At 43.0% G+C, this 17,538-nt stretch overlaps 1 protein-coding gene across 1 annotated transcript in view; it reads left to right on the top strand.

Annotated features, from left to right (window-relative positions):
* The window catches only part of ankfn1a (ankyrin repeat and fibronectin type III domain containing 1a), a gene marked incomplete at both ends in the record, with an annotated part of 193,056 nt that extends 177,562 nt beyond the window's left edge, over positions 1-15,494 (top strand). The window contains 4 exons of the mRNA XM_084158389.1: positions 2,132-2,354; positions 2,622-2,814; positions 4,598-5,028; positions 15,445-15,494. Coding sequence (XP_084014515.1) covers positions 2,132-2,354; positions 2,622-2,814; positions 4,598-5,028; positions 15,445-15,494 — 897 coding nt within the window. The remainder of the gene's footprint in view (positions 1-2,131; positions 2,355-2,621; positions 2,815-4,597; positions 5,029-15,444) is intronic.
* Positions 15,495-17,538: the final 2,044 nt, after the last annotated feature.

The raw sequence follows: 17,538 nt of genomic DNA, 5'->3' as shown, positions 1-17,538 counted from the left end.
GTTGCATAACTTTGTTTATGAAATAAATATGTAATTGTTGTGTTATTTGTTCACTTATGTTCCCTTTATCTAATATTAGGTTTTGGTTGAAGATCTGATAACATTCAGTATCACAAAAATGCAAAAGTAGAGAAAATTTGAAAGGGGGCATATACTTTTTCATAGCACTGTATTAAAAATGTACCTCTAAGACCCTCTTATCTGAAATATAGCCCACCTCTCATATACAGTATAAGACCCTCATATTTCATATCCTGTCTTTGAGATATACAGTAATATTATTGCCTTTGGCTGTAAAAGAGTGATGGAATTCGGTTATATGGAGAAAGAGAGGAATATCCTCTATTATTCCCAGTTTGTCAGTCTCTCTCTCTCTCTATCTCTCTCTCTCGCTCTGTCTCTGTCTCTCTCTCTCTCTCTGTCTCTCGCTCTGTCTCTCTCTCTCTCTCTTTCTTATTTTCTCTCTCTCCCTCTCTCCCCCCCTCTCTCTCTCCCTCTCTCCCCCATCTCTCTCTCTCTCTCTCTCTCTCTCTGCCATCTGATCCACGGCATTCTTTCCAGCCGAGTCATCCCCGGGTGTCAGTCTCTTTTATATAGATGTGTGTGTATGTGTGTGTGTGTGTGTCATCTTGTGGTGTCACTAAGTGCTCTCATATTGTCTCTCAGACAGACGCCTAATTGCTGCTTAACATTTGTCATGCTTCATTCTCTACACACACACACACACACACACACACGGAAACACACACACACGGAAACACAGACCGATGCTCTCACTCATAGACCGATGCTCTCTTTCTCTCGCTCTCACACACACACACACCCTGAGTCCCTGGGGAGGTTTGGAGTGATGGAAAGAATGAGAGGGGGAATAGGAGGAGTGAAAGAAAGGAGGAATGATGTTGGGTTACGGTGGCCTAGGGCCCCTGATAAGATTGGAACCACATTGGAGACTGCATGCATGGGGAGACTGGCAGGAGAAGGGCTTTGGTGTGCAGCCAGTCATTATTATGGTCACAATGTGCTTTCTATTCTATAGCTTCATCCCAAATGGCACCCTATTCCCTATATAGTGCACACTTTTGACCAGAGCCCATAGCACTGTGTAGGAAATAGGGTGCCGTTTGGGACACACTATATATTCTCTACTGCTTCTCAAGGCTGCTGTGATATGATCAGGTGCCAATTTAATGCAGGACTCTGTGGTGAGGAATCGTATGCATTATGCATAGTTCTATTCGCTACAAACCCTTTGAACTGTGTGGGAATATAAAAGAGTACACGCACGCTTGCACAAACACACATTCACCTATACACCTATAAACAGACATAGACACACACACACCTACACAACAATGTTAATCTGCGTGGAAATAATGTATTCACTGAAGCTGTAGGCTTAATGTGTGAATAGTTTTGTCCCTCTCGGAGTGACATAGAAATAGATCCCTGCTACTAACCTTAAGCTGCTGTACAATGTACCTCTCGGCGTTAGTCTTCAGTGGTCCACTAGTGTCACATTATTCTCCTGGCTATCTGGACCTGAGTTTTGTTCTCCATTTCAGCAACTGGATGAGATGCTTTATAACTATTATAATCAACTAACTATAACTATGATACTTTATAACTGTTATAATCAACTATAACTAACTATAACTATGATGCTTTATAACTATTATAATCAACTATAACTATGATGCTTTATAACTATTATAATCAACTATAACTATGATGCTTTATAACTATTATAATCAACTATAACTATGATGCTTTATAACTATTGTAATCAACTATAACTAACTATAACTATGATGCTTTATAACTGTTATAATCAACGATAACTAACTATAACTAACTACAACTATGATGCTTTATAACTATTGTAATCAACTATAACTAACTATAACTATGATGCTTTATAACTGTTATAATCAACTATAACTATGATTCTTTATAACTATTGTAATCAACTATAACTAACTATAACTATGATGCTTTATAACTGTTATAATCAACTATAACTAACTATAACTATGATGCTTTATAACTGTTATAATCAACTATAACTAACTATAACTATGATGCTTTATAACTGTGTGTTATAATGAGTGCGTTTCGTTCTCGATTGCAGCAACTGGATGAGATGTGGCGGGAGCTGCGTTGGATCACTGATGCCCTGCAGTGTGCCCGCTACAAGCAGCCCCGTGGCGGTGTGCCCATCACCAGCCTGGTCAATGCCAGCGAGCCTGAGTCAGACCAGGGGGCACAGAAGAGTGACTCAGCATCCTCTACCATGGACTACCTACCCACACCATCACCATCACCTGAGCTACGACGCAGGAAGGATGTTAGTGGTGAGGAGAATGCACACAGAGAAAGACGCACACACACAACGTCTTGGCTGTCCATCGAAGACGATGATGACGATGCTCGTCTTGTGGATGGGGGTGTAGGGGTGTGTTAGCACTTCTGGAAGTACGTGAAGGATGGCCTTCATCTTAAGCTAAACACATACCCCCACTCTATAATCATAGTTTGTACTATGTCTGTGTGCAACGTTATTTTGTACATGGTCTGTAGGTGTGTTTCTTACCCGTCTGTCTTTCTGTCTCCTCCCTCAGACTCCCAGCTGGGGTCAGATGAGGACGGTTGTTCAGAGGTGTTCCTGCCGACAGACAGTGACTACGACTCCAGCGAGGCCTTGTCCCCACGCGAGCTGGACCTGCTCTACTCCCCCCCACAGGACCTATCCCAGCAGGCCGTGCACGCCCTGGGAGGCAGCGCTCCCGACGTACTACAGATACACGAGCTCAGGTACGAGTACAACATCTAACCAATGTTCCCTCAACAAAAATGTTTTACACTGAGCAAATTTCAGGTCTGCTGAGCGTAAACATGAATGTTGTGAAAGTTCTGTGCATCTTCCGGCGCACGTTTACTGTGGTCCTCTGTAGCTCAGCTGGTAGAGCACGGCGCTTGTAACGCCAAGGTAGTGGGTTCGATCCCCGGGACCACCCATACACAAAAAAAAATAAAAAAAATGTATGCACGCATGACTGTAAGTCGCTTTGGATAAAAGCGTCTGCTAAATGGCATCTATAAAAAATAAAATACTGAGGCTGTACCCGCTTTAAGTTACAGTTTTAACAGTGGCCAAGTAGGCTACTGTGGCTATTTGATCATAATGTAGGCCTACCAGAGTAGAGTGGCCTACCATCAAAAACAATGGAGAAAAATGCATCCCATAACATTTTAATATGGAAATACCTGTTCTATCATTCAGCCTACAGCAGCAGCCAATGTGTGGTGTTCAATGTAGGACTACATTCCATTAGACTTTCTTTTTTAAACATGCAGGACTTGACATTAACCTGTTTATCCACTTGTCCTTCAGACAAGGTGGTGACTGAAAATGTTGTTGTTTGATGCAAGAAGTCATTTTACAAAATAAAAGCAATTATTATTCCCATACCATTATTACAGAGAATCAGACAAATTATGCTACCCTCACCCTATTGGCTACTTAGCTTATTCAAGACCGTCTCAAAATACAACACTGCCCCTTTAAGACATAAAAAAAGTTATTTACCTGACTTGCTTTTCAAAGATGTCTACAATGCACACATTTTGTGCTCTTGTAGGAAGCAACCACTCCCCCATTGTTGACTAGAAATTAGCTATAACTGAGCTAATAGCTCACTAACTACCAAAGAATATGAACAAATGTGCACACGTGGCTACATGCAGTTCTCGCTTTGATCTCAAAACAAGCGCATCTACTCGTGACCACTCATACTGTAGCCTAAACACAGCCCAGTTCAAAGTGAATGGCACAGATACATATTTGGCAATGGCTATTTGCATATAGGCCTACTGCAGCTCTGATTGGTTATGGCACACTGGCCTGAGTCGTGCCTGTCAATGCAATAGAATCCTACTCCAATGCAATCTGCCTACAAGAAAATCTCTTGCACAGTTAGTTTTGCATACTCTTACGTAGTTCATTTTGTTTGGGTATGTTACATTGAAAGTGGCTAATATTGCATTGATTCGAGCACAATTCCCACAGTAGAGCGAAACGTTGATAGTGTTAACTAAAGGGGAAAACTCTAGAAAGTTGAGTGAAATTCAATCTTGTGCTTCTCTGTGCGGGCTAATATTTCTTCTGGGAACATTGTCTCTAACCTTGACCCTAACCTTGACCCTGACGTACTGCAAATACACAAGCTCAGGTACGAGAACGACCTCTAACCTTGACCCTAACCTTGACCTTGACATACTGCAGATACACAAGCTCAGGTAGAGATAGAGCTGCCACTCTTGTCCTGTCCAGTCCACTTGTGTCCCCAAAAACCTCTTCCTTTCACTCTCCCCCAGCCCCACCTTTCCCTACCACCTCATTCTCCAAAGATTTGTCCTCTCTCTCCTTTCCTCTACTATCTCCTCTCCTCCTCTCCTCCTCTCCCCCTCTCATCCTCTCCTCCTCTCCTGCTCTCCTCCTCTCCCCCTCTCCTCCTCTCCTCCTCTCCTGCTCTCCCCTTCTCTTTTTGACAAAGCCTTGAATAGAACCTAACAAATCCAATTTTTTATTTTCCAGGTACAGCATCTGCCAGCCCAAAGACCTCGCTCTCTCCCCTCTCTCCCCCGGTCCAATCCTCTCCCCTGCCCCACCCCTCTCCCCTGTGCCCATCCTCCCCGAGACCACCCTATCCTGCACCAAAACACTGGAGGGTCTCTCCCTTTCCAAGACGACCCAGGACAAGCACTCCTTCACTCCGTTGCGGCCCCTAGCCAACCCCCCAACCAAGCGGAAGCTGCTGTCCCGGAGCCATGGGGCCACTGGGGCCCAGCAGGGTTACTTCAGCGGGCCCCAGCGGTGGCTCAGGGGCCACAGCGACAGCCACACAGGGTCCCTGTCTGAGGGGGTCTATACCAGGCAGAGGGACCCAGACCTGCCCACCCTGCCCCTGGATCTCCCATCCCCACAAGCGGAGACATATGCTATTCATGCTTCCTGTGTCCTGGAAGGCCGGAGGGGGGGACAGAGGGAGCCCAGGCCCCATATCAGGACAATCTTTGTGGAACCGTGTAAGGAAACGTCGCCTGAGAACAGGGGCTGTGGAGAGGGGGAGAGAGGGATGGAGGGGAAGGGAGGGATGGAGAGAGGGGCAGGGGTGACGGTGATTGTGGCAGAGGAGGGGTCAGGAGAGCAGGGGTATGAAGGAGCGACAGCCCAGGATCTGGACTCAGATGACCAAACGAACACACAGGTGTCAGAGATCCTCAGCAGCAAGCTCTAGGATTGGACAATTGTTCGGCAAGGCGCTCCAGGATTGGACGATGCTCAGTAACAAGCTTTTGAACGATTGGACAAAGGCTATTTTATGACAGTTGGATGGAGGAATATCGTTTTGGCGCGTTGCATACAGTACATATCCCTCATCCCTGTGTCCAAACTGATACTGATGCCCCTTTCCCTGTCTGTTTGTCTCTGTGTTTGGTTGTGTGGGTCTCTATCTTTCTTTTATCCCTTTCTCTTTCTCTCTATCCTTCAAATTACTTTGGACAGGCATGCTGAACTGAACTGACTCTAGCATGTTTCGCTCTGAGCTCGTGCACGTGTGTAGCTCACAGACTAGACAACCCTTGCTCTCTCAGTAGAATGTACTAGAGACTCAGGTTGCTGGCCAACTGTCTGAACTGTTAACTCAGAACCAAGCCAAGGCTCCAACTGTTATGACCTATAATCAATGCAACATGACATCGCTGTCGGATAAAAACATAATCTCCAAAACAGAAACTTTAAAGAATATTTTATTTTTCTCCAATTAACGAAAATACAATTATGAAACTTCAGAAGTATTTTGAATACATTTTCTTTGTCCTAGAGTCATGAAAGGAAGTTACTGCTTTCAACACATGTAAAACATGAAAATTTCCAAAAATTGCGTTACGATGTTTTCATCCGACAGCGACGATGAATTAAAGCACTGCTTTACCTTTGCACTTGAATCTGTGTTGATGACTAACAATGGCTCGAAGTTGCTATTTCAATTGATGGGTATTCATTATACATTGACACCTTACATATTAGACGTGTGGACACACGATACAAGCCTTATGTTTCTCTATGTTTCTCAGCATGGGTTTATAGGCATTTCCCCACTAACAGTGAATGTACTGTCATGGTTTAAAGTTGGTTTTCTGCGGTAATTAATTATGTGTCATTACCATCATGCTAAGCTGCTTGATTCTATTTGGTTCTTTTGTGGATCTGTTACAATGAAAACTCAACCGGAGTATCATTCAGAATGACAGTGATGTTCTTCATACACTAAAACAGTAACTTTTCCCACTTTTCTCGGACTAAGAACATCATCTGAAGACCAGCCTTCAATATCTGCATAGTATACAGTAAGTAGTAAACAGTTATGAATCCGAAAGCGTACTGTCGATTTACGCTAGTTGCCCCCACGCCTAGTTCTGATAAGCCCATCGTTAGGAATACTGATGATGACGAGAGTATTAAACATTCCACAGCAAGCTGCAGTGAATTCCAATATTATAGCCCCTATATCCCTATAAGTATTTTTGTACTCTCTATTTTAAAATGTTAATAACTTGCTATTTTGCATTGAATGCCTACCATTCGTATTGTACGTGAGTCAAATGATGTATTATTTTGTTGGCATGGACTTGTTTTGTGTGGACTCTAGCTTATGTCCAGTTTGAATTTGTGCCCCCCTTGGTTTGGCATGAGAAGGTCAAGGGTTAGAGGTCAGGGGTCATGGACAGGTGGGGTCAGAGGTTAGAGACTTGAGTTACACAAAAACAGTCTGCACTTTGCATCCTGGACTTAAGTAGCCAGAAAGTGATTTGTGGTGTGAAGTTATGTTTCTATGACACTTTAAGGGTTGTTTTGAACTAAGTTGAATCATGAACACTGTAGCTTTGTGTTCTTATCCTATGTTCTCTGGTACAGAGTATTATACCTTCTATTGTAGTATTACTTTATATTACTCTCTAGAGTATTATATTCTCTGGTAGAGATACATACAGAGTATTAGAATCATGTTATTAAAGTAACATTTCCAGGATCAGCTAATGATTGTGCTCATATCAGAGGTTTAACACATCATGGACTATATCATACTAAATTGCACTTTCAACATATATGTCTTGTTTTTTCATTTGAATTCTATGATACATCAAGCTAATTCCCAAACAATACCTTTATGGTTTTATCAAAGCCACGTTGCACTGGTAAGAGGGACACCTTGAGCTAGCTTTTCAGTATTTTAACATTGCAGGTAATTATAAAACCTAATTTAAATTTAATGTACTGATCGAGGGCAGCTTTATCGGTAACTATTGTAAAACAAATTGTTGCATTATTGGAATATTAATATGACTTGTTGAAGTTTATTGTTGCATCAACAGGCCGGTTGGTTTTCCACTATACAGTATATATTTGCAACAATGTTTTTATCCATTAGGAAAATATGTAGCTAGTAATTATTGTGTTCTCACTTGACAGTGTTTAAGTCACCTGTGCATTTACAGTCATGTCGTCTTTAAACCACCTCCAAATGACCAAATTCACTAATGCTATTGTCTTAAGTGTTGGGCTTTGGGTTTGGGGCTAGGCCTACTACCGAATCTACCAGTTAATGTATATTTCCTCAGGAGTAAAAGCATAATTTGTCGCTATGAAATATTGAATATTACTATTTTATTGTCCTATTTATTTTGCTATCTGTGTCTCCCCACTTCCACCTGTTTCTATCAGTCATTAGGCTATTAGTTTGTGGTCTAACAAGCGACTAGGCCGCATCAGATCAGTCTCAATGCCTTTATACCATGTGCACATAGTGAGTGGGCCAAAATCAAGAGGGGTCATCATATCTGTATATTTTTGCATTTCCTGATAAAATGTATGAACTATCATAGTTTCTTAAATGAAAATAAGGCTAATATGTTTGTGGTTGGGGTGAGGATGATGTAAGTCCTAAAATCAACAAAGTTCCTATAATGGTTTGTTTATTTTCTTCCTGGCTTGTTGCAATGCCATCTCTGTCTGGGCCTACCTTACGGTGTTTGACCAGTTTAAATAATAAACCTTTCCCTTGTGGATGTTGTGTACAACACTGCCTCTGTCTGTCACTCTTCTCTCACTGCATTGACTAGTGAAGTCACTTCAAGGAGTGCAGACAGAACATATTGTACAGTCCTTTATTGACGATTCTACTATATTCTAATGAGAATAGCACTTTATCAGTCTGTAGAATGCCAGAATGGTTTTATCTCACCAAGTAGCAGCTCAAGAGAGAGTACTGTGAGTGAGTGGAGTTCTCTCACCTTCTTCTACCCCTCCTCTCCTCCTCCCCCCTACTCTCCTCTGCAAAATGTTGTGATGAGAAAGAGAGGGGTGGGGTGGAGATATGAAGAGCGAGAGAATGGATGCAGATGTTTTATTGACAGGTATTGTCTGCTGCCAATGGCCATGCGGGGAGAGAGGGAAAAAGAGGGAGCGAGAAGCCAAGAAAGAGAGTGAAGTGACTTCATACAGCATTGGGATTATTAGATCATTATGGCATTAATCCCCAGGAGATTGAATTAAAACATAATTAAAACGGCAGCACAGAAATTAGTTCATTTGAGGATAAGAGATATATGGTTTGATATTATCACAGTGCTAGCTGTGCCACTAGAAATCCTGGTTCGAATCCAGGCTCTGTCGTAGCCGGCCGCGACCGGGAGACCCATGGGGCGGCGCACAATTGGCCCAGGGTAGGGGAGGGAATGGCCGGCCAGTATAAAAATAATGTCAAAAAAAAAACAAAAAAATACATTGCTCACTAACTGTAAGTCGCTCTGGATAAGAGCGTCTGTAAAATGTTTGCTGTTCTGTCTTTATCCATCTTTGATTCAAAAAGCCACCAGTGGAACTAGTATATTGGACAAAAATATGAATGCAACATGCAACAATTTCAAAGATTTTACTAAATTACAGTTCACATAAGGAAATCAGTCAATTGAAATAAATAAATTAGGCCCTAATCTATGGATTTCACGTGACTGGGAATACAGATATGCATCTGTTGGTCACAGATACCTTAAAAAAAGGTAGGGGCATGGATCAGAAAACCAGTCAGTGTCTTGTGTGACCACCATTTGCCTCATGCTGTTGACACATCTCCTTCGCATAGAGTTGATCAGGCTGTTGATAGTGGCCTGTGGAATGTTATCCCACTGGCGGTGCGAAGTTGCTGGATATATGGCACGACAATGGGCCTCAGGATCTCGTCAAGGTATCTCTGTGCATTCAAATTGCTATTGTTGTACGTAGCTTATGCCTGCCCATACCATAACCCCACCGGCTTGTGGTAGAGAAATGAACATTAAATTCTCTGGCAACATCTCTGGTGGACATTCCTGCAGTCAGCATGCCAATTGCACGCTCCCTCAAAACTTGAGACATCTGTGGCATTGTGTTGTGTGACAAAACTTCACATTTTAGAGTGGCCTTTTATTACATTTACATTTTAGTCATTTAGCAGACACTCTTATCCAGAGCGACTTACAGTTAGTGAGTGCATACATTTTCATACTGGCCCCCCGTGGGAATCGAACCCACAACCCTGGCGTTGCAAGCGCCATGCTCTACCAATTGAGCTACACGGGACTATTGTCCCCAGCACAAGGTGCACCTGTGTAATGATCATGCTGTTTAATCAGCTTCTTGATATGCCACACCTGTCAAGTGGTTGGATTATCTTGGCAAAGGAGAAATGCTCATTAACAGGGATGTAAACAAATTTGTTCACAAAATTTGAGAGAAAAACCTTCATGTGCGTATGGTAAATTTATGGGATCTTTATTTCAGCTCATGAAACATGGGATCAACACTCGTTTATATTTTTGTTCAGTGTTCATTTTTGTTCATTGAGTGTGATGTACAATTTATATACAAAAGTATGTGGACACCCCTTCGAATTATTGGATTCGGCTATTTAAGCCACACCCCATTGCTGACAGGTGTATACAATCGAGCACACAGCCATGCAATCTCCATAGACAAACATTGGCAGTAAAATGGCCTTACTGAAGAGTTCAGTGACTTTCAACGGGGCACCATCATAGGATGCCACCTTTCCAACAAGTCAGTTCGTCAAATTTCTGCCCTGTTAGAGTTGCCACTGTAAGTGCTGTTATTGTGAAGTGAAAACGTCTATGAGCAACAACGGCTCAGCCGCGAAGTGGTAGGCCACACAAGCTCACAGAACGGGACCGCCGAGTGCTGAAGCGCATAGCGCGTAAAAATCGCCTGTCCTCGGTTGCAACACTCACTACTGAGTTCCAAACTGCCTCTGGAAGCAAGGTCAGCACAATAACTGTTTGTCGGGAGCTTTATGAACTGGGTTTCCATGGCCGAGCAGCCGCACACAAGCCTAAGATCACCATGCGCAATGCCAAGCGTCGGCTGGAGTGGTGTAAAGCTCGCCGCCATTGGATTCTGGAGCAGTGGAAACCCTTTTCTGGAGTGATGAATCACACTTTACCATTTGGCAGTCCGACGGAGGAATCTGGGTTTCGCGGATGCCAGGAGAACGCTACCTGCCCCAATGCATAGTGCCAACTGTAAAGCCCAGTGTCGTCCAGGGTAGGGGAGGGAATGGCTGGCAGGGATGTAGCTCAGTTGATAGAGCATGGCGTTTGCAACGCCAGGGTTGTGGGTTTGATTCCCACGGGGGGCCAGTATGAAAAAAATATATGTATTCACTAACTGTAAGTCGCTCTGGATAAGAGCGTCTGCTAAATGACGTAAATGTAATGTAAATGTTCTGTCAGTCTTACAGCCCTAAGCCTGTGCTGTGTGCTTTCTATTCTGCATTGATTGGCCTTGATCTTGGTAGCCTTCAAACAAACCATGAGACCACAGCATTTACAGAAAGTGGAACTGCATTCTATAGACTTCCTATACACACTAAAAAATTAGGGTTCCTCAAGGGTTCTTTGTGAAAGGTGGTGGTTCTAATTTATGTGGAACCATAATGACTCAAATAACCCTTTGAGCTCTTCAGTGGTTCTTTGCTATTTTGGTGAAAACTCAAATGTATATATTTTGGGGCGTGGTTTGCTCACAGTGCAACCTTGAGGTGCTAAGTAGAACCGTATCAGGTTTTTCAGTCTTTCCCCATGGGGAACCCATTTTGGTGCTAGGTAGAACCCTTTGCAGAGGGTTCTACCCGCCTTACTTGCATATTTTTATGACAATACATTACAAATATCATTAGGCCTTTCTTTCAGGGCCTAGTTATACCCTAGCACAATGGTAGAAACTTCTGGTTTACATGCCACACCAGGCCTGCAAGTCACATTATGCTGGCTTGCAAAGTGATGTTTAATTCCTTTTGGAATCCAGCCAGAGTGAGGATCAGTGTTGCCAACTATTTTTCTGTGAGAATCACTATTGGCTCCTTGATTTGTTGCTAGATGACTCTGTTCATCACGCGGACAGGCACAAAGAACTCTCAGGGAAACAAAGATGGAGGGGTATGTCTCATGATTAACAACTCATGGTTTGATTGTGGTAACTTACAGGATCTCAAGTTTTGTTCTCCTGATCTGGAATACCTCACCATCAATTGCCGACCGCATTACCTCCCGTAATAATTTTCTACGGCAGAAATTTAAGCAGGAAGCACCCGTGGTAAGGACTGTTCAACATTGATCTGACCAATCGGAATCTATGCTTCAAGATTGTTTTGATCACGTGGACTGGGATATGTTCGATGTATACACTGAGGCTAGTTAAGGATCTCAATCTCACCTGATTTCCTAGACCAGAGATCATCAACTAGATTAAGCCGCGGGGCGATTTCTTCTTGAGCGGATGGTTAAAGGGCTGGAACATAATTACAAATCATTTTTAGACTGCAAATTGACCCCAAGAAGCCCAAACAGATATAATATTTGACTAAAACATAATAATTTCAAACCTTGCTTACATTTGCATATGATCACATACTGTAGCTCACTCTAATATATATACTACTGTACATACAGTATAATTTATAGTATATCCTAGTAATTAATCCGCTGTAGATACGTATAGATTGCATTTAGATTACTGTTACAGTGCTTTTGTGTTGTTAATTGGATTCGTTCCGGCATTTCTTAATTTCTTTCTTTTTACTTTTTGGATTATGTTTGTATTGTTTTTGTATTGCTAGGTATTAGTACTGCACTGTTGGAGCTAGTAACACAAGCATTTCGCTGCATCTGCGATAACATCTGCAAATCTGTGTACGCGATTTGATGACATTTTGCCATTGCGGTGACAACGTCACAGCACCAATTTGCTTTACCGCCGCACAGCTGCGGTTCCCGACGTAGCATTTTCGCCCCTCCGTCACCCGCTACACACCCCCTTCCCTTGTACTTCTCTGTCTGTGTGTGCACGGTTGCTGTGACTTCTGTTGCTCAGCCAGCTTCTCCCACTCTCGTTTGCGGCAGAATTGAGTGGGAAAAGTCGCTAAATGCTATCAAAACCATAGAAACCCTCGGTGTCAAAACTCCCCAAAGGCAGCATGAAAAGTAGCTGAAATTGCTTTCACCAATAAAAGTCGCTGAAGGGGTCTGAAAACTCAATCAATACAGCGACAAAGTCGCTAAATTGACAACACTAGTGGGGATATCCAACAATTTGAACTTTTAATCACCTCAACCTGCATTCGGAATGACTGCCAGGGTAGGGAAGAATGGAAAATGAGGGAAGAATGGAAAATGAGACTATGTAAATAATTTTAACTGGAACAACCATCTCAGTAACGGGTGCAATAAATCCATGGATTAGTTTAGAAAAATGTTATTTATCTTTCCATTCCAGTCAATTAAATCAAATTGTATTTGTCATATGCGCCGAATACAACAAGTGTAGTGTTTACCATGAAATACTTACTTACGAGCCCTTTCCCAACAATGCAGTTAAAAAGTAAGACAATTTACAAATAGATCAAAAGAAAAATACTAACACAAAAAATAACACAATAAAATAATAACGAGGGTACACAATAAAATAATAATGATGCTATATACAGGCTATATACAAGGAGCACCAGTACCGAAGTAGTTGGGGTGAATGATTGAGGTAATATGCAGTTTTGGTTAGGTGATTGATAGAAGTACTAAGCACATGTAGGGGGTAAAAAGCAGAAAGTCTGGGTAGCCGTTTAATTAACTGTTCAGCAGTCTTATGGCTTTGGGGTAGAAGCTGTTCAGGAGCCTTTTGGTCCCAGACTTGGTGCTCCGGTACCGCTTGCCGTGCGGTAGCAGAGAGAACAGACTGTGACTTGGGTGGCTGGAATCTTTGACCATTTTTAGGGCCTTCCTCTGACACAGCCTAGTGTAGTCCTGAAAGGCAGGGAGCTCGGCCCCAGTGATGTACTGGGCCATACGCACTACTCTCTGTAGCGCCTTGCGATCGGATGCCGAGCCACACCAAGAGGTGATGCAGCCAGTCAAGATGCTCTCAATGATGCAGCTGTAGAACTGAGGGCCCATGCCAAATCTTTTCAGCCTCCTGAGGGGGAAGAGGCGTTTTCGTGACCTCTTCACGACTTTGTTGGTGTGTTTGTACCATGATAGGTCCTTAATGATGTGGACACCGAGGAACTTGAAGCTCTCGACCGTCACCACTACAGCCCCGTCGATGTGAATGGGGGCGTGTTCAGCCCTCCGTTTCCTGTAGTCCACCATCAACTCCTTTGTCTTGTTGAGGTAGAGGTTGTTGTCCTGGCATCACACTGCCAGATCTCTGACCTCCTCCTTGTAGGTTGTCTCATCGTTGTCGGTGATCATGCCTACCACCATCGTGTCATCAGAAATCTTAATGATGGTGTTGGAGTCATGTGCGGTCATTCAGTCGTGGGTGAACAGAGAGTACAGGAGGCTAAGCATGCACCCCTACATTCTCACGTAGGTGTTCCTTTTTTCCAGGTGGGAAAGGGCAGTGTGGAGTGCAACAGTGATTGCATCATCAGTGGCTCTGTTGGGGCGGTATGCAAATTGGAGTGGGTCTAGGGTTTCTGGGATAATGGTGTTGATGTGAGCCATGACCAGCCTTTCAAATCATTTCATGGCTACAGATGTGAATGTGATAGTCATTTAGAAAGGTTACCTTGGCGTTCTTGGGCACGGGGACTATGGTGGTCTGGTTGAAAATGTCAGTGAAGACACTTGCTAGCTGGTCAACGCATGCTCTGAGTAATCTGTCACTACGGCTTTGTTAACCTGTTTAAAGGTCTTACTCACATCGGCTACGGAGAGCGTGATCACACAGTCGTCCGGAACAGTTGGTGCTCTCAAGCATGGTTCAGTGTTGCTTGCCTCGAAGCGAGCATAGAAGGCATTTAGCTCGTCTGGTAGGCTCCCGTCACTGGGCACCGTGATAGTTTGCCAGCCCTGCCACATCCGACGAGCATCAGGGCCGGTGTAGAAGGATTCGCTTTGCCTGTTTGATGGTTCGTCGGAGGGCATGGCAGGATTTTTTATAAGCGTCCAGATTTGTGTCCTGCTCCTTGAAAGCAGCAGCTCTAGCCTTAAGCTCAGTGCGGATATTGCCTGTAATCCATGGTTTATGGTTAGGATATGTACGTACGGTCACTGTGGGGACTACTAATAATTAATGAAGCCAGTGACTGCTGTGGTAAACTCCTCAATTCCATCGGATGAATCCCGGAACATATTCCAATCTGTGCCAGCAATACAGTCCTGTAGGTTAGCATCCGCTTCATCGGACCACTTCCGTATTGAGAGCATCACTGGTACTTCCTGTTTGAGTTTTGACTTGTAAACAGGAATTAAGAGGATGGAGTAATGGTCAGATTTGCGGAGGGCGAGGCAGAGCTTTGTATGCGTCTCTGTGTGTAGAGTAGAGGTGATCTAGTTGCACAGAGGCAAAAAGTCCCCGGCCACTAGGAGCGCCGCATCTGGGTGAGCATTTTCTTGTTTGCTTACGGCCTTATACAGCTCGTTGAGTGTGGTCTTAGTGCCAGCATCGGTTTGTGGCGGTAAATAGACAGGTACAAAAAATATAGATGAAAACTCTCTTGGTAAATAGTGTGGTCGACAGCTTATCATAAGGTAGAACCTTGAGACTTCCTTAATATTAGAGATTGTGCACCAACTGTTTTTGACAAAGAGACCCCAACCCCCCACCCCTCCCCTTAGCTGTTCTGTCCTGCCGGTGTATAGAAAAACCAGCTAGATTTATATTTCTCATGTCCTTGTTAAGCCACGACTCGGTGAAACATAGGATATTACAGTTCTTCAGATCACATTGATAGTCTCAAACGGAGCTCATCTAGTTTATTTTCCAATGATCGCCAATAGAACGGAGGTTAATGGCGATTTATCCACTCCCCGTCGTGGTCTCGTTAGATATCCCACACGCCGACCTCTATAGCGCCACCTCCACCTCTTCCGAGTAATGGGGATTTGGGCCTGGTCTGGGATGAGCATTATGTCCTTCACCTCCGATTCATTGAAATAGAAGTCCTCAATCCAAATCAAGGTTAGTAATCACTGTTTTGATGTCCATAAGCTCTTTTCGGTCATATAAAACGAGGTCCAAAACATTATGTACCAAAAAAGTTAGGATCAGCGGAAAAAAACCCACACAAAATAGCACAATCGGTCAGGAGCCTGTAAAACGGCGGCCATCCCCTCCGGCGCCATTACAGCATAAGATTAAAGGTCCCGAACAGTGAAAATTATGTTTTTCATCAAATTGGAAGATATTTGGATGAAACCAGTTTATAGTAGGTTGACCCAAGTATGAAACATTCCTGTAGCTGGTACATTGACAAAGTTGCAACGTCACGTATTGCCGGACATTTTATACGCCTTATAATCGTAACTAATTTAAATATGTAACGCCTTAAAACCGTCATCACATATTGGCATCATACGGCTTTGTTTACAAACCGTAAGATAGCTCAAGCAGAACATGGTAGAACGATAACTAACCCCTTTTCATCTGTGTTGTGACTTTTAGCTAGCTTACCAGCATGCCTAAAAAAGCACACTGTGTTGTGACTGGATGCCATATTGTTAATTTAACATTACACTATTTTCCGAAGAATGAAGACATCCGACAGCAGTGGCTGCTTTCGTTTCGGGTGGACAGGCTGTACCGAAAATTACAATCATGTCACACGTGTGCAGTGCACATTTTTAGTGAACATTGGATGTGTCTTGCCAGGAAGCTAATCCTGAAAACGGATGCTGTACCATCATTAACAGTGGATCAGTGGATCTTGCAAGCGCTGGCCATAACGTAAGTATCAGAGTTCGATGAGTCTGACACGGTAGCCAACATTTTGGGGGGATCGGGGGGCTAACGTTAGATAATGCAACTGTAACTGTGGCTGCTTTGACTTGTGAACGGTATATTTTCTGTAACAAACCTGATAGTCACTATATGGTTTTTGTTCTTCCATCCCTAAGCTCCCTACATTAAGTCTGAGAACTGCCAGCACACAGCTGACATGAAGGAATGTTGTCCACAAAAGGAGTTGCGGTGTGTATAGTATTTGTAATTTACCCCTGGAAATCATATTTTACCATTCCATTGTGTGGGTTGTTGTGTTACAGTTGATGTAGCTTGTGTCATTGGGGCTAATCATGATCATGATTAGCCCCAAGCTGTAATGATCAACATTTTAGACAATTCAACATCTACTCTGTCTGCGCAGCTTCCGAGGCAACCACCGCAGCAGGAATGCTGTGAACAGAATCAGCTTTCCCAAGGCAAAGAAGGGGGAATATGATGTGAAGACACACCCAACATACTGTAAGTCATAGCATTTCAGGCACACACATTCCAAATACAAACATTGAAAAGTTACACCCAAAAGTGCACAACCAAATATAGTATATTTCAAATTGAGTACTTCAATAACACCAGAAAACACATTGTAGAATGAGTAGATCACTACATAAATGAATTGATGACTGAAGCCAAGTGGGTAACAGAAGTCTGCTTGATTGAAGCGGGGTACATTGGACCCCCTCTTCTCCCGCTCCCCTCCCCATCAATCTCTGTAGTTGGTTGCATTTCCTAAAGCCCAAGTAATTCACTTTTAACATGGTATGATATAACATTTTGTTACTTTGTATTGTTTTTTTCAAGCATTCGGTGTTACATGAGTGTTACAAATTGTACGAATCAATGGGGTCCTGTAGAGCGGCCTGGTGCCTAAATTAGGTTTATGGCTCTAATATTTTTTTTCTGTCAAATGATGTCTCACCATTATTTCTCACCTTTATTTCTCACCAGTGTTCATGTTGATCAATATTTTGGCTATGCTGGCCTATTGTAAATGATCAAATAAATGTATGATCAATACATAACATGGTCGTGGTTTTAAGTGTTTTACTCTACACAGAGTACAAATAATCACACTCAACTCTGGTTATTAACACCAACACTGGGATTATTTTACACCACTGAGTGTTAAATTAACTCTTTAC

Source organism: Coregonus lavaretus (assembly GCF_964263955.1).
Source record: "Coregonus lavaretus genome assembly, chromosome: 1".
In the NCBI taxonomy this organism is placed as follows: Eukaryota; Metazoa; Chordata; class Actinopteri; order Salmoniformes; family Salmonidae; genus Coregonus; species Coregonus lavaretus.
Note: the sequence above shows the minus strand (reverse complement) of the source record. Positions and strands in the feature narration are given on the sequence as shown.